The sequence below is a fragment of the Sycon ciliatum genome, chromosome 4 (assembly GCF_964019385.1).
Source record: "Sycon ciliatum chromosome 4, ocSycCili1.1, whole genome shotgun sequence".
NCBI classification, from domain to species: domain Eukaryota; kingdom Metazoa; phylum Porifera; class Calcarea; order Leucosolenida; family Sycettidae; genus Sycon; species Sycon ciliatum.
This window is the reverse complement of record NC_088646.1, coordinates 34,829,627-34,854,086: the sequence shown is the minus strand read 5'-3', so window position 1 is coordinate 34,854,086 and position 24,460 is coordinate 34,829,627. Positions and strand designations below refer to the sequence as shown.

General features: G+C 47.2%; 1 protein-coding gene across 2 annotated transcripts; it reads right to left on the bottom strand.

Moving 5' to 3' along the window:
* Positions 1-91: 91 nt before the first annotated feature.
* On the bottom strand, positions 92-24,460 carry LOC135815861 (rho GTPase-activating protein 7-like). 2 transcript variants are annotated; one of them, XM_065329207.1, is made up of 16 exons: positions 24,047-24,460; positions 21,338-21,403; positions 17,745-17,801; positions 16,121-16,228; positions 15,273-15,402; positions 13,139-13,192; positions 10,723-11,090; positions 10,214-10,339; positions 9,875-10,005; positions 9,101-9,259; positions 8,701-8,754; positions 7,736-7,885; positions 7,399-7,556; positions 6,619-6,744; positions 2,506-2,679; positions 92-777 (listed from the first exon to the last, which is right to left on the bottom strand). In XM_065329207.1, exons 1-16 carry the CDS (start codon positions 24,114-24,116, stop codon positions 684-686), a joined length of 2,025 nt encoding a protein of 674 aa, XP_065185279.1. In that variant the 5' UTR covers positions 24,117-24,460; the 3' UTR covers positions 92-683. The 2 variants fall into 2 exon arrangements, with proteins under 2 accessions (XP_065185279.1, XP_065185277.1); XM_065329205.1 differs by having other exon boundaries at positions 24,041-24,459.

Genomic DNA, 24,460 nt, shown 5'->3' with positions numbered 1-24,460 from the left:
TTTGTTAAAAGAAGGATGCTAGATCAACACAGACATGAAGAAGAAAGAGAAGACGGAAAGAAAAAAAGAAGAAGAGACTTTAGATGGGCGAGGAGTCGCAAGCCAATGGGACCGCTGCCATTCTTTGTAGCGGTGGGACAGTGACTTGTGGCAGGGGTTAACTGAAAGAAGACGGCTCGTGCAAAACCAATAAATACCTCGTGCCAGCAAAAAAAGCAAAAAAGAAGCAAACGACAGCACGGATAAGTTCAGGAGTCCCTGTCATTTTGGGGCGATACAGCATTGCCACTAAAGGCTAAATATTTCAATGCTTCAACGGCATGCAGAGATCAGACCGTCCCTTCCCTAGACGCGAGTACAACCCAGTGCCACACTCACAGTATAGAATATACCGAGGTGGCACAAGGTAACGAGGAGTGTTGAGTACACCATAATATACACATCCGCATCGGCACCAGCAGTATACGTACTAAAACAGTACTCGCGAACCGTCAATAGCGTGCCCTAAAGTGCATCGTAGATGACAGCAAAAGTCGGTGGTACACACTCATGTCCAGTGCGTCTTCGAGCAGTCAAAATCCTTGCTGCTGCTGCTCACTCCACAGATAGCGAAAATAGACAAACACACATAAGCAAGGACTTGAAGTTGGGTTTAGGTGAAGGCCTATCCGCAAGACTGCTGCTCAGGGCTGCAACTGGAAGGAGTCACGGATTCGGTAAGCACAGGACGCTAGGAAGGCACCAAGCCCAAGCTTGTATAGCTGCTGGGAGTAGCCCCTGAGAAGAAAACAAAGGAGGAAGAGAGACAGAGAGACAGCCAGAAAATGAAAAGAACATTCCAGTCAACATGTCAAAAGAAGAAATCATACCCAAGGGCCTAGCTAGGGATGGAGGTGATTATACTTCAAGTACACTGAAACCTGCCCCAACCGGAATGCCCTTGGTGCAGCAGAAACTGTTCTGATATGATAGGATTCCGCTTGATCCAGGGATGCACATTTGTGATCCACAGCACTGTGTTGCATGACATTTTGTCCAGTCAGTACAGGATTGCGCATGGTACAGGGTTCGGCAAACACAGGTTTTACTGTACTCTTCAGTTGCAAAGCACCACCCATCGATAAGGAACAATCCACTTGGAATAGATGTGATGCCAACAACACAAAGCAGAGATGGACAACAGTGTTCTATCAGGGGCAGTGCAATAAGGTACCGGTAAACCGTATGTAGAGATCGGCACCAGACATAGTTTGTTCACATCAGACCACATGCAATAATTATGAGGATTGCATGACAGAACAGGAACCATGGCACTATGGAAATATATCGGATCTGCATCTCCAGTACGTCGAGATTTGCCCACAACATACAGTAACTCAATAAATATTCGCCGCATGTTAACATAGTTGATGGATGCGATTTGGGGATGTCCCGGTTTCGCGGCCGTCGCACCGCGCATCGCAAAAATGCTTCTGTGAACCCCGCTTTAGGTTGGCACTGGCTGCAGTTTTAGCGTGCACAATACAGTATGCCAGTGAATCAGGCAGAAACCATGCAAGCTGAAATGATGTTGTTGATGAGGTTGAAATTTAAACATGTTCACAGTATTCACTAGTTGAGGAAATGGAAAAGGGAAAAGTCTGAAGAAAAAAATCGACTGTCACCACCAGGACCCGAACCAGGGACCTTCACTTGAGGCCAGCGATGCTCTAACCACTGAACTATGGTGTTCCTGTAGCTGTCATCCTAGTAGCGACCGTTCAACACTCTCTTCAGACTTCGAACAGTGGGTATTTATTATCTCAAGCGAACACTAGTATTGGAAAGAAAAAATGGGTTCCATAGGTAAAAGTGCAGTAGAACAGGGAGATAAAAAAAGGTCGGCAAGTCTAATTTTTTCCCCGGTTCGTCGGACGCATGGAGTGACCAGTCATTGGTACATACACCAAGTCACGTGCGGTGACGTTCTTCGCTTTCACTGAGGCCATGTCACAATTGAAATATATCCTGAGTTTAACCAAAACCGTTTCAACTGACTTTGGAAGCGTTTCTGCTCGTACAGCTGAAAGTTCACGGTTTCACACATCAGTAGTGAATATGCATAAGTTAGTTGATCGATCATCAACATCAGCACACTACATATAGTCATATACCCGTTACGATTTTAAAGGCCGGTGAGGCGACACTACATATCCAAAATAGAATATGTAGTAAGAAGTTATAGCCAAGAGTACATGATCCAGAGTGTGTAACTAAGCCATCATGGCACACACAGCAACTTTTTCTATGTTACTAGGATCCGTCTTTCATCGCTTATACAACGTAACCACCACCACCACCACGGTCTGATGCTGCAACTCGAGAATTACATCTCTCCAGAGAGATGCGGAATATGCACTATGTAACTCATGAGATTCCCTTGATGGGAATCCACCGGTATTCGCCTTTGGAAGATCAGGCAAATAAAACAAAATCAAGGTAAGAGGAAGGGCAACCAGGCCTCACCGGATATCCTGTCGCGTGATAACTGTGAGCCGGCAAGTGCTGCCAAACGGTTCGATGATAAATCGAGTGGCAAGATCAAGAGCGGGTACGACACCGTCTCGTCGACTCAGTACACCAGGTTGCTGGACGCTGTTCATAGTAATCAAGTGAACACCATCCATTGCATGTTGCGATCTACATGGACGAAAACAAGAAAGGGAGAAATAGAACAGAAAGAGGACACCAGGCTGGTAAAGATTACAGCACAGCAGGTGCCTAAAAAGAAAGCCCCAAGGACACTTGCCACTAAAAGGAGGGTGGGCTGTGAATGTTGACAAGAACACTGTAAACAGGGAAACGTTTGCGCCGGTTTGAGTTTGTGATTTGTGTGCAGAGACCAATTTGCACCTAGAATTGTGTGCGATTGGGGTCAGTTTAATCAGTCAGTTTCATGACTACAGTTGTACGTTTCGCGGCGGCTTACTTTTGGGATCTCACACCTGTCTCGCAAAAATGGCGAACGGTTCCAGACCGCAAAGGTTTCCCTGTATACAGTACACAAGTGTGTGCAACTTTACACAGGAGTTTGGGGACAGCGGAACCCATCGCTTATATCAGTCTTGAGACATCATTAGCAAAAGTACGATAACGCTAACTTTTACGGTACTCACTCCCAGCCGAAACCATGCAAAAAAGACGTTATCGAGTAACGGAAAAACGTTACAGAGCTCAAAATAACGGGCCGACATTCGTTATGGTAATTCTGCAAAAAATGCAAAAACTCGCATTGTTTTGTAACTGGCGGGAGATAAAAAGCACGTGCAGATCGAGATGAGAGTCGAGATTACTTCCTCTTCTGACATTTAGCTTTTTTGGCGAGTTTTGCCTTTCAGTTGACAATGTCTGCATCCTCTGCTTCGTGCCTTTCACCATCTATCCCGTCTGGGAAACAAAGGACCAGTTCCACGGCACTCCTGAGGAAGAAATTCATCGGCCTCTCCAAGACGTGCTGGAGCTGGAGAACCCTTACAGTCTTCGGTGCTGGGTTTAGGAAAGGATTTCCAAGGACCTGGGAACAGCGAAAACTCATTTTCGCTGTGCTTTTGCTATTCCAGAGTAAAAGACCTCGCCAAGGTATTCTTTCGGAACGACAGCAAACTAATCTCTGGTTCAAAATTTTGAATTTCCCGCACCTGTTTTCACGAAAATTCATATCGCCATGGTTGTCACGACTACTTCGTCTCAACTATAACGTACATTGTGCTAAGGGAAAAGTTCAGCTTGAACGATCCGAAGTACGGAAAGGTTTGCGTTTACGTTAGCGTCTTTTTAGCTAAGGATATCTACTGAAGCTACTATCCATGACTGAAACATTGCACTGCATGAGTGTGACATCAGTGTTAAAGGGGAAGTTAAGGCAAAAATTAAAATTTCACCAGTTGTAGTCTTCGGGGTGCTGAGTCGAATGGTCTTGGTCCGAGAAAGCTGAGACGCTCCCTTCCTACTTGAATCCCAATCGAACTCGTGCACTTCCACCGAAACTGGGTGACTGCGCCCTACTAGATGGGGATTTGTATGCAAAATGTCACTAAAAGCGCCATTTCGTTCTTATAAAAGCACGGATGACCGCGATTGGCCCATATGTTGTAGTCTTTTGGACGCTGAGTCGACTGGTTTTGGTCCGAAAAGGCTGCGATGCAGCGTTCCTCCTTTATTCCCAATCGAACATGGTTGAACAAGCGGTCACGTGCTCCTGCGTACACCAGTCAGCTGGTCACCGTGCCTGCAGGGTACAACTTACTAGCCTGTTTGACCTTTTTTGGGTGCAGTCCTGTCACTCGAGTTGAACTCGAAGTTGAACCTTGGTGTGAAAGTTGTCGCCTGCTGGCGTGGTGACCAGGTGATTTGGGCAACCAGGAGCACGTGACCGCTTCTTCAACCATGTTCGATTGGGAATAAAGGAGGAACGCTGCATCGCAGCTTTTTCGGACCAAAACCAGTCGACTCAGCGTCCAAAAGACTACAACATATGGGCCAATCGCGGTCATCCGTGCTTTTATAAGAACGAAATGGCGCTTTTAGTGACATTTTGCATACAAATCCCCATCTAGTAGGGCGCAGTCACCCAGTTTCGGTGGAAGTGCGCGAGTTCGATTGGGATTCAAGTAGGAAGGGAGCGTCTCAGCTTTCTCGGACCAAGACCATTCGACTCAGCACCTCGAAGACTACAACTGGTGAAATTTTAATTTTTGCCTTAACTTCCCCTTTAATGGTGGTTTAGCGTGTGCGCTAAGCCCTGTTAACGAACGTGGAACATCTACCACTCATACTTAGTCTGATGATCATGCATCTGATTATGATGTCATTGCTATACATGCGCATGCGCAGCGCGCGCCACTCTCCCATGCGCGCTTTCCAAATCTTGCTTTAGAGAGAGAGAAAGAGAGAAAAGAGAGACTCCTTTGTCACTTCTGCTTTCCGACGACTTGACTGTTCACTGGTTTGTCCGTCAGTTGTCAATTTCCCCTTCCCTCCCAACCCCATTTGACTGGGGATCACTATCTCTCCGTCACTGTCACCATAATTTCCTCAATCACAGTGTCAGTACACCTCTTGTCAATATACTTATATCGGGTGAGGGCAGTCTATCTCCGCAGCTGGCTCATTTCAATCACTACCGGTCGCAGCTCCTGCCCACGGCAGGCCGATCGTCTCTCGTTCACACTCTGTGTGCTCCAGGTCACAGCTCTTGCGCAGAGCAGGCCGACCTGTCTGTCTCTCTCTCTCTCTCACACACACACTATGTGTGCACCGGGTCACAGCTCCTGCGCAGAGCAGGCCGACCTGTCTTTCTCATGCACGCCAGCTGCTCCGCCCAATATCCCTGATATGCCAACCAGAAAACAATGTGTTCTGAGCCGGGTGCATGCCTGTATGTGGAGCGTGCGTTAACTATTATAATTTCATTGTGCCTTCAAGCCAAAAGTAATGTAAATGATGAACTGGGTTTCTTGAACTTGATGCAGACTCCAAAGTACTGAAGTTTCCCTGTATGAACAGTACCGTAGAATCCCGCGCATAAGCCCAGGGTTTGTTCGAACAACACAAAGCTTCATCGTACAAGCCCATGGGCCTAGCTCTTACCGAGAGTCCATAAATTATGGACTCTTGGCCATACCATGTACGTAGTACATGTACATTATAGTTTTTTTCGTACATTTCAGCACAATCATCGGTTGTTTTTGTTTGCACAGTGGTTTTCAGCAATGTACTTCTCACTTCCTTGATACTTTTCAATAGCATAATTTGGTGTCGGCGTATAGCCCATGCCCGCGTATAAGCCCATGTTCTCGTATAAGCCCACCGAAATGTCCTTGTGAAACAGATAAGCCCATGGGCTTATCCGCGGGATTCTACGGTTTGAAGTGGAATCCACACTAAAAGCAGGCAAACCAAAGTGTGAGGATCTGCATCGAGTTCGGAATCCAGTTAGTGTGTCGTGTCGTTCCTGGACAATCTACATGTTGAAATACATTTTAAGAGAGAATCACAGTGCGTGACAACGGCATCCACTATTATCCAGTGACGTCAACAGAATCACCGTTCTGAACTTGGATGAAATCAGTGAGGACATGTGACCATAATTATGCTGAGTACACACATCGATGATGTATTCGATTTTAGAGTCGACATCATTCTTATCGAGACAACTTCCCAGGCACCTGCTTTTTCAAGCCGTAGGAGTAACTCAGACGCTGTTACCAAGCCATGGCCTTCAGAATGAAGCTGTCGAGAAAAATTGTCTCGCAGCTCAGCGCAGACACACTTACATTCAGTCATGACTCACGAAGCAGCGAAATGGGCACCATGCTGCGCTTCAGCAGTTACTGTGCTGTCCCGTGTGATTCCAACGGCACGTAGAAAGACGCTTGTAAGTTAAAGCGGACGTGAGCATATTCAAACATTATTTGCACTTCGGAGTGTCTCGGCGAGCGAGTTTTGCAGACAGCACATATTATGGTAAAGTCAGAAACTCGACACCTGACCACCAGGAGTGCTTATTGCTTTGGAAATGGACTGCAGGACACAAATAGCAACCAACGCTACACAGCTTAGTAGTGTAGACTGGCTTACCGTAAGCAAACGAAGGATCGCCGGCCGGTGCCAAAGATGGACCTCTGCACGAACTCGTACGTGTCCACAAAGTCCGAGATGGTCTCCACTACGCGTTCCTGAAGAAGGTCGTCATCCCATAGGTGCCTGATTGATGAAAGCACCATCCAGAGAATCAGACAAACAGAAAGACAAACACACGTGGATACCAGCATGAAGCTTGTTGTACCAGTCGGTGCCAAGTTGTTCAACAAGACTGTGGCGCACACGCACACACACACACGAACGTACCCACACACACCTCACCTCAGACCTGCCCATGGCAGAAGCAATGATAGCGAACGGCTATGTTAGACATAGCAACTTGTGCTGGGATTACACCATTCAACAGCTTGCAAGGCTGATGAATTGACCGCCACTAATTTTAGCCTGGTATCCACCACACAGCTGATTGAAGTGGCTTTTTCTGGCCAGTGAATTCCTATATTATTTTTTCATTTTTTTCTTCATTTTTTTACACACACACACCACACCACATACTCCGGCATCCACTGGCTGTTGGTAACCACCCAGGAGAATGAGAAAGAGAAGAAAGACGTGTGCGACCATAATCGTCGGGAATTGAACCCGCAACCTCTCGATTGGAAATCGACGGCACATACCACTGCACCATATGGGACACACACACACACACACACACACACACACACACACACACACACACACACACATGCACACTTCACACAGGCTTCATTGAGTACGACACATCACACGGAAAGACTGGGGCCAGGCGAAACATACCTCTCTCTAGTAATTCGATACACCACTCTGCCAGCTGTGGCCGGAACATCTGTGCTCATCCGCCACAGACGCAGCGGGAAATCGTCGCTGACTTTCTTGTAGGATACGTCCTGTACCCCGCTCATTGGCGTCCAGTTCTTATAGCCAGACAAATGTTCCTGGAACCAAGTGCACATCAATTATCATAGGGTTAGGTTGTAGCCAAGAATGGTGGATAAAGCTATCTGGGAGCGCTGTGTGGTGTATCCAAATAGTACAATCATGGTATCTACAAAGTTATGTGAATGAAAATTAATCATCATTGCATTTGCATGGGTTTTATAGTATAGTGGCTGACCTTTAACGTAGCATCAACGCACGCTTTGATGAAGTGCATGAAGTTGGGCGTGCCGTTAGTGTCCACGCCCATGTCACGCACGGATGCACACTCGGTCTCGAAAGGCTTGGCGAGCTTGCTCATGTCGGGAAGCAGTAACTCCGCAGGTGGCTGAAAACGCACGCGCACACATGCACACACACACACACACACACACACACACAAAAGAAGCAAACAGTTAGGTATTACTGAAAATTGTAAAATTTCTACTTCAGTAATAGGTAGCAGTGAAGCCAAAAAGGATAACTGGATCAGAGGAAGTTGGTTGCTCCCCGCATTGGAGTTCACGCTCCCCCCCCCCCCCCCCCCCCCCCGGGCCTGATTTGACACTTGACTGACTCATGACTCAGATCAGAGGGTGTGCAAAAAACAGCTCTGAATTATACTGTAGCTAGATTAGACAGAACTCCGATCACGGAGACACCATGCACCTATTTTGGCAGAGTCATGCGCGTCGTTTTCTAGAACTCCAGATGCTCACAAGCGAGCAAAGCACATTGGCGATGCTCACAAAAGGCAACACAGAGTGACTACACACAGCCCTCAAGGACTGGGGAGCATGGAGGAGCACACATGAAAAATTCAGGGTAGACTAGCCAACAGGACAATGCATGCACATTGCTTGTCTGCTAGTGCACCGCTGCACATCCAAGAAAGCCAGTACAGTAAGACCTCGCTTAACCGCACACATCCATTTCCACAAAAAATATCCGGATAGGCGAGGGAACCGGATAAGCGAACACACGCACTGTATGATGCATGGCATATGCTGTAAATCGGTAACCAATGATTTTCTTCCGGATGGCGAGGGATCCGGATAAATGAGGACCGGATAACCGAGGTCTGACTGTACAGTCCAAATCCTATTGACGGCAATTGTCCAAGGCACCACTAGAGTATTCTCAAGGGTAAGTTGCAGCACTCACGTAAAAGACTTCTTCCACGTTTGTTATCATGAGTTCCAGAGCTCGTTGTGTCACCTACAGTCGCAGCAACACATAGAGAGTAGCAGAACAACATGAGACCCCGCACTGACATGCAGAACAAGCAGTAGTGGAACGCATACACGGCACAAGTTGACAATGACGAGAGGCTTGGTTCAGCTGTTATTTTGCGGCTTCGAACACTCTCACAAGACAGCAGAGACTTAGGTTTGTACATGTGTACATGTAATGATTATATTGATAATTTTGAAAAATCTGCACACAAATCATCTGAGACCTGGCATCAGCATTCTCATCAACCATGCATATCGTTGCACACGGACAAGCTGCAGTTTAGTAACTAGGAAACGATTCCATACGCAAATCCACAATGTACTCGTACATGGTAATCACTGGGTTCCTTGGTCAAGCCTCGCCGAGAGCCCTGCTTAGTTTTCTTCGGAGATGGACTTCCCACGGTCGAGGAGGAGTCCTTGTCATAGCGTGCACCAATGGAGAAGAGAGTCGGTGTCCAGCAGACACACAGATTTTGTATCGTCATCTAGAGGAGAAACAACAGGAATGGATGCAGCAAAAATAAGATACCATGAAGCCCGGATATAATGTACCCGTTGGGAATAGGGGAAAGATACTCAATATCTGGAGTGCTCTCTGAGCATGGTTACCTCGGACTCGCGCATCTCAAACCTGGCTAGAAAAGGTCAAATAGCTCAAAAACCATGCATTGAATACGACTGCCATGTTTAGTGTGGTACATGTATGTCACAGTGCATGCCTGCAGGGCAGGTCATAGCTCAACTGGGACTTCAGTCCGATGTTTTACTCAAAGTCTGTCATAACCGCACGCAGTGGCATGCCGTATTGTATTACGAAGGGGAGATCAGTGACAAGAAAGAGTACATACGAACCAATTCGTACTGGCCCATCAAAAGGGATACAGACGATTGGCAACATTCTTGAAAAGGCTGCACACATTCGTGATTCTAGAGTATCTGGTACTCATAATGCACGAGAGTACTCGCCATTCATTGCATCAACGGCTAAACGAAAATTAAACGGTCGCCATCTCACAACGCACCTAACATCCTGGAGCCATTACAGTTACCAAATGCTATGAATGTATATGCCTGCAACTATGCTGCTGAATGCCACTCACCGAATTGGTGGCAGAGTGTTCCGAAACAACTTTCAGGAAAGTGCATAGGACATAGGCAGCCTCCCGGCAGGCATCAGGCAAAAGCTGTAACGCACTTTGTAATGCAGGCAGAGTGAGCTCCTCCGGTATGACTGTAACAAGAGCAGAAAAGCAGCAGCAGCAAAAAAACACAACAAGAGAAGCAGCAAGTGAACAGTGAAGTACAACATTAGAATCATACAAGGCTTCAAGGCAGCCTCACAATGCCTTGCTAAGGTGCCAGAGACAATCACAAGGTGCAAGCAGAGATGAGGACCACCCCCAAACAATACAAACACCGACCCGAGCGGGAATGCTTACAAGAGACGAGATTGGTGACGATGCGCGTTATCCGTGCGTTGAAGATCCGCTCGGGGAGGTCGCGGAAGAAGTGCTTTACAGAGTCGGCAATATCGTGAGCTGTGAGGCCTTCGAATGTCAGTTCATCTAGGAATGGAATCAAAAAGAGAACAAAGTGAGTGAATGCTCCACTGCCTGTTGTGCCATTGCTTCAATGTACTGTTTGCTAACCAACAATGGACATTGATTTATGAATATCCGCCAAATCATATTACTACAGGGTGCGGCAGAGCTCTCGGCCATTGAAGAAAAAATCCAAATCGTAATAGAAATCTGTAGGTACATATAGGCGGCTTGCAAGTGCACGAGCATTGGGCGAAACCATTTTTGAACATCAGTCCCATCAATATTAATCGTTACGAATTTACGGTAGTCATCATGGCTTCTTTGAATGTACTAGTATTCATTGCCATACTTGAATCACGCTTGAATGACATTGAGAGTATAAATCATACACTACCGGCACTCACAGGGATTGTCTTCACAGTCTGCTTGGAACTGATGGACACGCTTCGCTGAGCCAGCCCTCCGGAACAACCCCTGCTCATTCAGCGAGTTGGCGTACAGATAGTTGAGACTGCCAATCACGTATGGCGGCAGGGGTAGACCGGTTTTCAGGACGACAGAATGTAACGATGATCCGTAACGAATGCGGGGATCTGAGTCGATCTTTGATATTTTTCTTTTGCCTTGTACGGAGAGAATGGTCTTTGTGTCGAAGTTGAGCTTCTGACCGTTGGAGTACATTTCCAGGAACGCGTTAACCTTGAGCAGACATGCTACCTGGACGGAGTGCATCAGTGTCACTGGGATTGTGTTGCTTCGCCAAGATCGACTCCTGTACACACACAGGAAGCAGGGCAAGCATACAGAGTACATGCAGGAAGAACATCAATTGACTACACCACCACCGTTAGGCTCTGCAGCAGACGGAAGTGTGTGTTGCCGGCCACAGAGCGCAATGGTGGTGGCGGTGGCGTAGTCAATTCACGATCGGAAAACTGTTCCAAACAAAGAGCCCTTCCTGCTCTAGACAGAAACCCCAAAGATAATTGTCAGTGTGGAGAAACATGTCTATTTTCGGGTGACACTTTGTTTAATTAAATTTAGCAGCACTGGATAATAGTGCGCACCCTGTAGATCGGACCAAAGGTTTACAAGTTATCCGTAGTTGTCCAAAACCCTGTAGATTAGTGCTGAAACGATTATATCGATTACTCGTTACTTACTCGATAAGAAATAGATCGAACGGTTATTTCGATTTTATCGGCTAAACGAGTAGAATACATGTACTTACACTCGGTGCGGGATTTCCCCTCTTTTGGGGTCGCACAAAGCGTGCATGCATCGAAAGTGTTGCGAGTACGACACGAATTATGACTGTCCACTTGCAACATCGATGTACGTGTAAAGTACAAGCGCGATCTGAGAAACATCGACGTGATCACCGTCGTCGTCTTTTGAGCTGACTACTTTTCTTACCAATCCCGAAAAGATTGTTGGAGGAGAGAGAGACTTTTGCTCGCCGAGCTGAAGCTAAAGGATTTGATGGAGTCCTGCCAGCAGCTAGTCAAAGGACCTTCGGTACCTTAGGCAGACCCTGACGGAGTTTGGAGGCCAGCTAGCTCTCGGTGAGGAGAGAAACATTCGCGTGGCGATCGACTCTCCGTAAAAAAAATACAAGCTACATAGCGCCGACATACTGCAACAGCTATGATTTCAACTAACTTCTCGATCTGCTGCTTCACAAAGTTCAACTATTTACAAGTCCTGACTGTTGTAGTCTGAAGCTGGAGTCTCATCGCCCACCTACAGGTAGCTTTTGGAGCTGATGGATTTCCCGACTTGGACTCCTTCCGCAAACTCTCGCAACAGTCCTACAGTGTATGCTGTGTTCCCGCACGCTCGTGTCGACATGTACCGGATCACGGAGGCGGAAGAGCTTGACGAACTCCGCTGACTCCACGTTGCCGAAATACCGCCGTCGTCTTCGTTCTTATCGCTGGAGACATTCTCCCCTTCCAGGACCGGCGCATAGTTGTCGTCCCGGAGGTAGAGACTATGTTGTGTTTCGAAATAGTTCTTCATCAAGCTCGCGCGAATGATGATTCTCATCATGAACTCGTTCCGACGTTGTGACATGGCGATGGTCTTTGGCGGGGCACTGGCTTGGCGAAAACGCAATCTTCTTGCGCAGTAGAACATTGATCGGCTGCAGATGAGTACAGTTACTTCGTGCTTGGTCCTGTTGGAGGAAACCTGACAGGAAAGAGGCAAGACTCATCGAAGAAGAAGCGCTCGCAACAAACAATGGCGCTCGAAATATCTCGTACGATTTAGGGCCTATCGCTTTGAGCCACAGCGCTCACAGCCTTGCCTACTTCATCAAAGTGAGCTCTACATGTTCGTTGACCTCTTCACACTACACAGAAGAGCGAAACAAGGATTATGGCTTAGCACTTGGGTTGCAACCAGTGAGTTGCCTCTGTCTGGTCTGTATTCGTCTGGTCAGTCCGAACAGCTGACAGACTTGTTGCGGGAACATCGGATCTATGCACCCGCTTTCCGTCGTTGGCGATGTAATTGTTGGACTCGTAAAATTTTGAAATTCACAGAATGTACATGTACTGATGTAGTTACAATAATAATCGTTTAGCCGATAAGCCGATCGTTATGGTATCAGCTAAGCCACTAAGGACAAAACGTAATCGTTTCAGCACTACTGTAGATACGCATAATTATATTCCAACAAAAGCCATACACACACCATCACTCTGCCCTCAGTCCTACTCCCTTCCCACCATGCTTGCAGTTCTGTACCAGAAATACCCTTCTGGCCTACTAGAAATAGCCCCGGCATGAGCAACACCATTTCACAAAACTTACGATTTGCCGACGGAGACCACACACGTCGGTGCCCAAGCTATGCACCTCGCTTGCCTGGAGAAAGTCAAACAGTGGGCCACATGAAAAGCCATGTGAACATTTAGTGGAGTATAACAAAAGCCTCGGTGTACGCACTTCATCTAATTGCTGAATTGCTGGGGAGAACATGCACGGGGGCTAAGTTATTCTGTACTTCACATACTGTAAGACATGTATATATAACGAGGAAGCAAATCTAACGTTTTAACGGACGACATTTCTTCGTTATAATAAGATCCGTTGAAGCCGTACTGCTTCATATATGCTGTGTGTGGATATGGCAGAATACTGCAAGATCGTTAAAATATCTTCTCGTTAACCTATGAATTTTGGACAATCGTTAAATTTGCGACTCGTTATAATAACATGTCTTACAGTACTGTACATTGTACTGAAGTCACAGAGCACCACGCATCTTCATTGTAACAACTTGTAATAGTTTCAGTTGTCTGATGATTGCTTAGGGCATGAAACTATTGGTTACAAAGAAGATGTGTGGTGCTCTGTGACGTAATATGCGTAGGATAGTTGCAGAATGGTTCCGACAACGCAGTGCTTGCCAGCTATTCTGGAGTACAGTCAACTTCGCTAATAACGACTGCGGATATAACGACAGAATTTCCATGCCCAGAGCAAAGTCCCATCCAACTGTAATACTTTGAAGTACATATAATGAGACTTCGGGTATCAGGGGCGTGCTTGGCGAGGGGCACAGGGGGCAAGTGCACCCCCCAAAATATTTCGACCGGGGTTTTGAAAAGTCACCAATGTATTGCGGAAAGCCCGACCTCGCCGGAGCACATCCTGCACCTGTGTCTTGTACATTGTACTAGTAAGTTGTAGTGCAGTAGGGGCCTGGTGTGCGGCCTACATGCAGCCAGGCAGTCCCGCAGAGCAGTGTCAGTTCCTCTGCTGGACGAGCTCTTGGGACAGTTTACACAGAGATTCGGTCCACTCCAGCAAAAGATTGGCAAAGGCTTGTCGCTTTTGCCTCGTGTTTTGCTGGCCAACCCGGAAGAGGCCAAGACAGACGCGATGACCTTCGCAGCAGAGCATGAGGAGGACCTCCCAGCTGGATGCAGGCTAGCGACCTTGAGAGCGGAGCTGGATACATTCTGCACTGTTCTCACTGCAATCTCCCCTGAGCACCTGCCTACTAGCCTCGCTGACTGTGCCAAGTTTGTGGAGGAGAGCCTGTGCAAGGGAGTGACCCAGCTGCTCATCCTCCTAGCCACGCTACCCGTAACCACGTGCTCCTGTGAGCGCAGCATCAGCAACCTGCAGTGTTTGATGAAGACTTGCCTGAGGAGCACCATGACTGGAGAGCGTTGCAGCGGGCTTGCTCTGCTGCATACCCGCTACGGCATGCCTGTAAACACAGATGAGGTGCTGAAGCTGTTCTTTCGACGCTCTCCTCGCCGAATCCTGAGATACGTCAATTAGTGTGACGATTGTTCCTAGCTATATCCGTGCAATGTGTGTTTGCATCGGCCTGCCTGGCACAGTGCCGTCGACGGTTTGGTTTTTAAACATTTGTAAAGTGTTCATCCTTTATTTAGAATAAATTGATATGATGCTGTACTGTGTTCATTCTTGATGACATACAATCTTTGTAACAGTAATAATGATGTCACATGTAGAAATATCTGATGATGTCACCGGTACAACCTTTTGAAAATAATTGCTGTTGTCTGGAAGCGGTGCACCCCCCTGGAAGGGGAGCCGAGCACGCCCCTGGGTATAAAGACACTTCGCGAAAAAGGACACTTTTCTGATACCCCGCCGAGTGTCGTTATAAGCGAAGTTGACTGTATATGAAGAGTGTTATGTCGAATATACAAACGTGTTTGACCTAGTTTCCTAACTCTGCGTGAACTGAGCACTATCCCGAGCTGGAGGACTCTTGTTTCACTGTATATTGAACTAAAACTTTTTTTGCAAATCGCAAGGCAGAAGTGCTAAAACCAGATACCAAAAGCACAATCAATCAATCCATCGATCGATCAATGGGTGTGCTCAACACATTCAACAGCTTGCGAATCAACTCGACTGCTGCTGGTACCGAACTACAATGGCGGATGCCAGCTCGGCCTACCGTTTTAAGCTTGGTGTTGTCGTCTTCCCTTTCAATGGGCTCGCACCACGTATGATCATGTCCAGATCTGATTCGTAGCTGTTCCATGACTCCTTGCAGTCAATCTCAGACTCGCCATTGTCCTCTTTGTCTGCAAGAAAAGTGTCAAACAAGGCCACATGTAAACTCATGTGTAAGCGCAAGGCTAATTCTGATAAGGCTATTCCATACAGGTTTCTACACAAATATAGTATTCAAGTAGTTCCATGCACCAGTAAGCAAAACGAAAAGAAGGTTTACACCTCAAACATGCAAGTGCATTGCCCGTAGGGAGGGCCCGAATATGCTTGCGCATATTTTCGCATATTTGATCCTTCTGACACAAGGTCGCATAAAGTAGCAAATCTAGCATATCGTACCAAATGTAGCATATTTTTGCTACAAGGAGTAAAGAATTCGCATAATTATAGGGCAGATTGCGGAAATGGACAAGGAAACTGACCACGGCACGCTCGGTCAGGGAACACTTCCAAACATAGCCCGGAAGGAAAAATGCTCATCCAAACACGGGGCGAAAATTTGACCCGAGAAGAGAGTGTCCGCGGCTCAAGGTCGCATAAAGTAGCAAATCTAGCATATTGTACCAAATGTAGCATATTTTGCTACAAGGAGTAAAGAATTCGCATAATTATCACTGATATCAGTTCATATTTCGAGCATATTTCGAGCATATTTTTCTGCTTTTGTGTGATTTCGAAGCATATTTTGAAGCAAGTGGCCAATATGCGAAAAGCATAATATGCGAAATTTGTGAGCATATTTGGGCCCTCCCTAATTGCCCGTAGTGAACACAAGACAGGCCAACTCACCACTTTGGTCTGTTTCCGAGTCGCTGGCAAAGTCCACACACACTTGTGACGGAAGCTTGATCTCTGCTCTAAGCTGATCAATGTAGGCTGCTGCTTCAAATGTTGGCTCTGCAGAGCAAAGGCGACACGTCATCCACACAAAATGAACTGCAGAAGAAATGCTGCAGACGCCATCTCCATCCCCGCCCACTACTCCCCCCCCCCCCCTCCACACACGCACACAGACACATGTACTTGCTCATTGTCAAAACCTGGTAGCATGGGTCTCCCGGGAGAGGGGGAGAGATTCAAAAGGAATCTTGGAAAAATGACTCAATAGGCTATTGAATAACCCAACAACTGACAACCGCAGAACACACACACACACACACACACACGCACGCACACGCACGCACACACACACACACACACACACACACACACACACACACACATATGATATCATGCACATGTACATGTATTTGAGCGCTAAATAACTACTGTATAAGCAGAAATATTCGTCTGGAATTTAATTTCGCCTTTTTCGTCCAAGGAGCTTTTGGACTAAATTAACCCTTTAAGAGCCACAGGAAATTTTCAAAAATCTGCATTTTTTCGTGTTCCTCGGATCATAGCTTCAGTTCTACTCACTCAATCCTCACAAACTAGGGCTTCCTGGAACGGTCTCCGCGAGAGGAAGAGAATGAGGTCGATCATGATAGCCAGCACACCGTCTATCCAGCGCTAGATCGCAGCGACATTACGAAAAATGCCCCAAATGCGTCCAATTGCGTCCCGCTCCAGATATTTCATTCTACTCGATCGTGGAGTTCCAGTTTTTTTGCTGTGTACTCTTGACAATATCAACAATGAAACCTGTGCAAATTCGAGTAAACCAGCGTGACGAAAAGTCTCAAAAATCTCAATACTAAAGTTGCACTGCGCGCTTTTGAAATTGCCGCGATCGCGGCTCAACTTACGAGTGATTTATCTCGGGAACCGTTGCTCGCAGCGCTTTGCAGATTGTTTCTCCCGACAGGTGAGAGTTTTCTCTTCGCCCTGGATATTTCGATCGATGGATTTGAGCGAGATTGGACTGAGTTACGATCTTTTGGAGTTTTGCATTTGAATGCGTCGTTTACGACGCATTCAAGTATGGGGCGGCTCTTAAAGGGTTAAATGTAGGACGAATATCGATTTGTCCAGCTTTTCTATACACTCTTATGATCCATGGACGAAATTTTCAACCGGACGAACTCCTTTTCTTTGGAGTTGGACGAAATTATTGACCGACGAAATTTTCTGCCTCTACAGTATAAACGGAAATGCATAGGGTTACCGACTTGCAAAAATACTACTACAGTAGCACTATCAGCACCGAGTGGCTATTTTGGAGTCGGTCAATACACTTCCAAGTGTGGGTATTCTCCAATTGTATTTCAGCTGTTCTTGAGACCAGACATGGGTCCGCATGCATCGTATGTTCGCTTACTACGTTGCATAAAAACAGCATTTAAATAGGGATACTTTCTTACTCTCAACAAGCATGCAGAGGATCATGGCAATGCAAAGTGCAAAGTCCTGGAGGGTCACGGAGTTTAGGGAATATTCAGAGCTTTCTACGTGAAGACAAACCTTGACATACCTGAATCACTGCATGAATCATCCGACAAGCAGTCCACGCTTACATTCTGGATTGTAGCTGCAAAGACAGTACAAACACATGTTGACACGTTACAGGTATAGGGAAGGGAAACTAAAGCTTTATTGCCATTACTCGGAGTTTCAGGCGTTAGCGATCATCAGACAGCACTGACTACGGTGTCCAAATGATGTGTTTGATATACGCTGCAGCAAGTGTGGGTACCTTTGCTCAAGTGAAGGATATGCGCCCATAGTATAACGTGCACAAGTGCGAGCTGAATGTGGTGAAATAAGATGACAGGCACCAAAAGCACACACCGAGGGTACATCACCAACTCAGCTGCAAGTTTTAGACAGAGGTGAGATGAGGTGCAAGTGGTGAGAGGAAAGGAGTAAGACATGAGTAACTCATGGCCAGTGCCGTCAAATACACACCTGGGCCTCGTCCACATGTTATGTGTACCAGTATGTGAGACAGGCCAACTTCAAATGACTATGTCATCAAAATTTAATGTAGACATGCCCCCCCCCCAACACACACATGGGTGTACGTGTGCAAGCTTTTGTGCCTTCAAGCATACACACACACACACACACACACACACACACACACACACACACACACACACACACACACACACACACACACACACACACACACACACACACACACACACACACACATACATACACACGCATGCGCGCACGCACACACACACACACTACTACTACTACTACTACTACTACTACTACTACTACTACTACTACTACTACTACTACTACTACTACTACTACTACTACTACTACTACTACTACTACTACTACTACTACTACTACTACTACTACTACTACTACTACTACTACTATTCGTAATACATATGGTGCGGATATTCCACTATTTCTTCCTGGTGGCGTAGTATTGTACTCGCGCGAGGGAACTTGTCAGGGAGACCCTCTGGCCATGGCCATGTTTGCTCTTGCGGTGGCTCCTATGATTTGTAAACTCCGTGAACAGCACCCTGATGTGAACCAATGCTGGTACGCGGATGATGGCGAGTCTGGTGGCAGATTGGCGGCCGTGCATTCGTTTTGGAAATCAATCGAGGAGATTGGCCCGAAGTATGGATATTACCCTAATGCAGCCAAGACAGTTCTGCTGGTGAAACCCGCCCTGGAGTCAGAAGCCCGAGAGCTGTTCGACCCAACGGGTATACGTGTGCTGACCAATGGTGTTCGTTATCTTGGTGGGGCCATTGGTGAGGAGGAATTTGTACAGGAGAGTCTGTGTCGTCATGTTTCCGTATGGTGCAGGGAGGTCGGTACTCTCTCCACTCTGGCGGAAACCCAGCCACATGCTGCATATTCTGTTTTCTCCCGTGGATTGAGGTCGCGTTGGCGCTATCATATGTGCTCACATGGCTTGCCGGAGCCGGATGCTTTCGGCAGGCTAGATAATGTGATTGACAACAGTTTGATACCAGCAATCACTGGTCGGAAGAACATGTCCGCCATTGAGCGGAGTCTCATCGGCTTGCCTGTTAAGTCCGGTGGTCTCTCAATTCCTGCCATTGGGCCTCATGCAGTGCATCAGTGGACCTCCAGTATGGCCTCGGCACGGCCGGTGATTGATTTGCTTCGTCGCCCTGATGCTGACATTGCTCCGGCTGATTTGCAGGCGGAGGTAATAGCGTTGCGAAATGCTGAACGTCGGAGAATGGCTACTGCGGCTAAGGAGGCTCAGGTTGCTTTGCGTCCTGAGCTCAGCCCATGTCAGCGAGTGCTGTTGGAGATTGCTGCTGATGCTGGCGTGTCCAGTTGGCTAACGGCTGAGCCTCTGGCTGTGAACGGCTTTGCGCTAAATAAAGCATGTTTCCGGGATGGTCTCGCCCTGCGCTATGGCTGGGGTATTAGGGAGGTTTAGTCCCACGTAATCCGTGGGTACTTTACGTGGGTGTACCACGTGATACTCAGTGGCCACGTACAGACGTTTTCTGATTCACGACATACCGTGTATGGAGGCTCACCCACGTTCCGCCAGAACGTGGGTGAAAATCAGAATGGAGCGCATTGTGCGAGCTGTGAGGGTGCTCAACTGAAGAAGTTTCCGAAGCACGAAATCAAAATATTGGATGAGCTTCTTAGGCCGGGGTAGCTTCGTCTTTGACCAGGTTTTGGCCTTTCGCTTCATGCTTTTGTTTGTTCCGTGTGACTAAACACAACATTGCAACGTGGGTGCCCTTCATCCACTTTACGTGGATCACCCACGTACGCGTTTCCGTTACGTGGGAACTAAACCTCCCTATTGATGGCCTCCCACCAACTTGTGTGTGTGGTAGAGACATGTCTGTCGACCATGCATTGACATGCCCTACAGGGGGCTACCCAAGTCTGCGACACAATGAGCTTCGTGATGTGCTGGTGGAGGTGATGACTTCTGCCATCCCGGATGTTCAGACAGAGCCACCGCTTTTGCCGTTGGATGGTGAACAACTTCACGGCGCTACCGCTAATCGTGCTGCAGAGGCTCGATTGGATATCCGTGCAAGGGGCTTTTGGTCGCCACAGCAAGATGCATTCTTTGATGTGAGGGTTACTCACCCCTCGGCGTCTTTGCTGTCGCGACAGGAAGTCCTTGCACAGATTTCCCGGAATGAACATCAGAAGAAGCGGGCCTATCTTCAGCGTGTTGTCGATGTCGAGAGGGGGTCATTCACTCCGCTCGTATTCTCGACAAACGGCGTATGTGGCACGGAGTGCTCTCGTGCATTGAAGAACATTGTTCAGCTGGTGGTTAACAAGCATAGTGACCTCCAGTACGCTGTTGTGATGGCACAGCTACGCTGCAAAATTGCATTTGTTTTGCTGAGGTGGTCAATCACGTGCCTCCGTGGTTGCAGAGCGTCTTACTTGAGGAAGAGAATAGGCCCATCTTTTCTCGACCAATGTCGCCTTCTGTCCATGTAACCGCCTTCGGTATTCATATGTTGGCCTATTTAACATTGGCATGCTCTGCGGATTTGTAGGCATGCTAGGCAATTTGAATATTATCCTGCAAAGTATTTTGTAGGTGCTTGACTACTATACTACGTCATGTATTACAATTGGTACATGACTTAATAATAGCCGTTTGGCATGGTACAATAACCTTTTTTGTTTTATTTTTTATTTTTTAATGGCTTTCTCTTCTTCCTCGGATGGTTTACAATTTGTATCACAATTATTTGTGGGTTCAGCAATAAAGGATGTGACTACTACTACTACTACTACTACTACTACTACTACTACTACTACTACTACTACTACTACTACTACTACTACTACTACTACTACTACTACTACTATGTACAGCTACCCTATCGGGCCACGTCGCTCCCAGAAGCGGGAGACGACAAGAAGAGAGAAGAGAAGAGAGAGAAATCGCAAAGTCAACAGTATTGGGCATGGCATTGCAAGTCCTGTGGCCTTGAGAACCCCCCCCCCCCCCCCCCCACACACACACACACATGCAACACACACGCATCAGCAAAGCAGCTGGCCGCTCCAAATGATCATAGTGCATGCATAAGAAAAGGAATGAGGAGTAGTTCAATGTACCTGTTTCAGGATCTTGGAACAGTGCTTCATCATGGTCATCGGGTGTGTGACCTAGCTCCAAGTCACCTGGACATGGCAAGCACAGGGGAAATAGTGATTTACTTAGCTGGGTGCATTGAGGACTGATCGATTTTTTGGGCAGCGGCTTGTGTAGTCAGTAAACAGGGGAGTAAGTCCGGAAACCCCTCCACATCCTACCACGAGTACACACCTGGCCCACGTACATTGCTGCTCTGTGTGGAATCCGGGAGTCGGGAGTCAGCTAGCGTCAAGCGCTGTGCATCCCCGAAGTTGAGGACACCGGGCCGTGCACTGGTGCTGGGTTCTAACTCACTCGTGCGCGCGTACCTAATTTCATCGTACACATAAGTGCTCCGGTGTCATTTTGTACCTCTGAGATTATCAGTGCCCACTGCGTTGCATGTCACTTCTAACTAGCTCTCAACCGGATGCATGCGCGGTGACTGTTACATATACTCCCCATCATCATGCACTCAACATTTGAGCATACACCTAACTTCTTAGGTTAGGGACTGACGCATAAAAGACATAAACACGTAACACAGAGACAAAACAGTATGTGGCATGATGTGTACGCTGTGCAGTAGTCTTGCTATCGTTTCCGCCGTTTGATGCAAGGACATTGCCCACGGTGAGACACGCGGGCTTTATGTTTCCATGTGAGAATGCCAACCGTCCAAACTTGTGTTGCACATAGTGGTACGCTGGGAATGTTCAAAGTCGGTGGAATTGCATTATTTCGGTTGAATCTCATTTTAGGTGGTAGGGTATATAGAACCTGCCAGAAAAATGTGATTTCAGTAGTCGGACGAGGAAGGTCAACACTCAGTGTGTGTGTGTGACGGTGCAGTGCATGGCCTTTAGCTTCCGGCAGCCTCAGGCTACGAAGTGCACAAGGCGTGTTAGTGGACGAGTGCCACCTTGCAATAGACAAATGTCAGGCGTAGTATAGCCTTGCCTACTACAACGTGGTGAGTACGATGAGCAGTGTGACGTCAAAGATAATAAAGAGTATGCAACTTCACAGCTGGCCTGGTCCACGGCGGAATTTGTTGTTGGTGTCACAGGACGCTTGTACAAAGCAGGCGCAACGCATGCTCTGGGCGCCAGTCTTCAGCATGAGCTTGAGTTTCGCCGCTTTAATTCAAAACGAAATTCGACTTATTCTCCCAATCACCATCATCATCACAAGCCCATAGCCCTAAGGCCGTCGGGGCGTCACAGAGCAAGTATGAACAAGCGAGCGCCATAAAAATCGATAGCGTGCAGCAGCGAGCAGGGACTGCACGTCAAGTGCAGTCCATGAAATAATATTATCAAGCCATGACATTCTGGGTCCGCCTCGGCCACGACCTCCAGCAACACAACCCTGAAGAACAGTCAATGACAGAGAGCTAGTAGAGAGTTCAACTCTTGAAGAGGTGTCACACATAAAGGCGTTCAATGACGGGAGCGCTGGATGTCGCGTCACAGGCGGATGAACTCCTTCGTGGAGTCAACGGCTGGACGTCGGCAAGGAGAGAGCGAGTAGAAGGTCCAACTTTCAAAAAGGTCTCTCCACCGTCACTACCTAGGAGAGGGGATAGGCGCCGCCGAGGTACAACTAAGCCTGCTGAATCGTCCGGAGCAAGGACGACGAGCGAGGTAAATTCTCCCAATGCTGTAGCTTTTTATCGTACTCATAGTGCAGGTTAAGTGAAAGCCGCCCAACTTCACGCAGCAACAGACTCGTAGCACATGCTGCGTATGGTATACCATATTTCCGCGCATATAAAGCCATGGCGTTATAGGTGAAACATCGCTGTTTTGGACCAAATGTTTGGAGAAAATAGCCTCGGTTTTAACGCCATGGCGCTAAAAGTGAGAGACGCTTACATGCAAAAAATCGGCAGAGTATGAACTTCGAGTACTCGTACGGTGCCGTTGCACGTTCATGTCGAGCATCCATGTACTTTCAATTTTCCCTGAAAATTTCAAATTGTGAACCTATTGTGTACAAGGTGGCATAAAAACTTGTGTGAAGGTGCGGTGGCGGTATGGCATGTGACAGTGGGGATGGGTACATGTAGAGAGAATCACCGCTACTGTAGGTTCACTGAAAGAATTGAATTCACCTTTAACGCCGGATGCAACTTTCTCCACATTGAATTTTGTTCACTTATAACGCCATGGCTTTATAAGTGAGGGTGGCCTTATATTCGGATATAACGCCATGGCTTTATATGCGCGGAAATACGGTATGTAACTCATGATCTCCAGAAACATTGACGTCCACTGAAAATACGTTGCTGACCAAACAAAGTGGAGTTGCGCACTCTTGTTTGCAATGTACGTGTATCCGACCATGTTCTCACAAGCATTCCAGGTAGGAACCTTGTTAAAAAGCCAGGTTTTTTTAATTATGCAGTTCACTCCCTACTGGCAGAACATCTGAATTGTCTTGATTTCGTGACATGCATGTATATTTGTACTTTTCGCACAGTTTTTCATTACACTGGAAGAAAGTTCCAAGTTTTGGCATTCGCAACATGAACGCAAGCCGGAATACTTCGAAGCCTCTCTTGGCGTGTTCAACGATACCTGACAGTGCTGGCCAGCCTTCTGGTTGGCTCTCAGAACAGGCTGCACACATGTACTCTTTCTACATTTGATAGTACATCCTGTTTATGTTTCGAAACTTACATGTACCTTCCTCATCTTGGGATATGGTCACACAAAGCTTCCTTGCGTCGACTGAAGGCTCTCCCTGAGCAGCCATACCTAGGTCCTTACTGGTTACTTCGAAGCTCTCTTAGTAGACTGTCATTCCAAACCACTGGTTAATCTACTTCGACATGAACGGCTCCAAAATATTTCTTCCACTCCCTGAAGACGAACAGTGGCCAAGACTACGGTAATACCACCACTCAACCCTCCGAAGAGCAGCGGAAGTTCAGTGTTGCATCCTCTTTCACCCCTTGCAAGTGCTTATGGGTTTCGGAGGAGTTCAACACGCCAAGAAGAAGAAAACAATTCCAAACTGTTTGTGGCTGTGGAGGTCTGACAATCCGCAAAATTGCTGTGCGTAGATCTATGAAGAAGATCTCTTTTACCACATGTCGT

Excerpts from the sequence above, each read along its gene's own strand:
- LOC135815861 (XM_065329205.1), bottom strand. The coding sequence starts at position 24,116 with ATGGCTGCTCAGGGAGAGCCTTCAGTCGACGCAAGGAAGCTTTGTGTG. Across the intron at positions 11,091-13,138 it reads GTGGTCTCCGTCGGCAAATC|GAGTCGATCTTGGCGAAGCA; the intron begins GTAAGTTTTGTG and ends GTGTGTGTACAG. Across the intron at positions 7,557-7,735 it reads GCGTTGATGCTACGTTAAAG|GAACATTTGTCTGGCTATAA; the intron begins GTCAGCCACTAT and ends ACTTGGTTCCAG.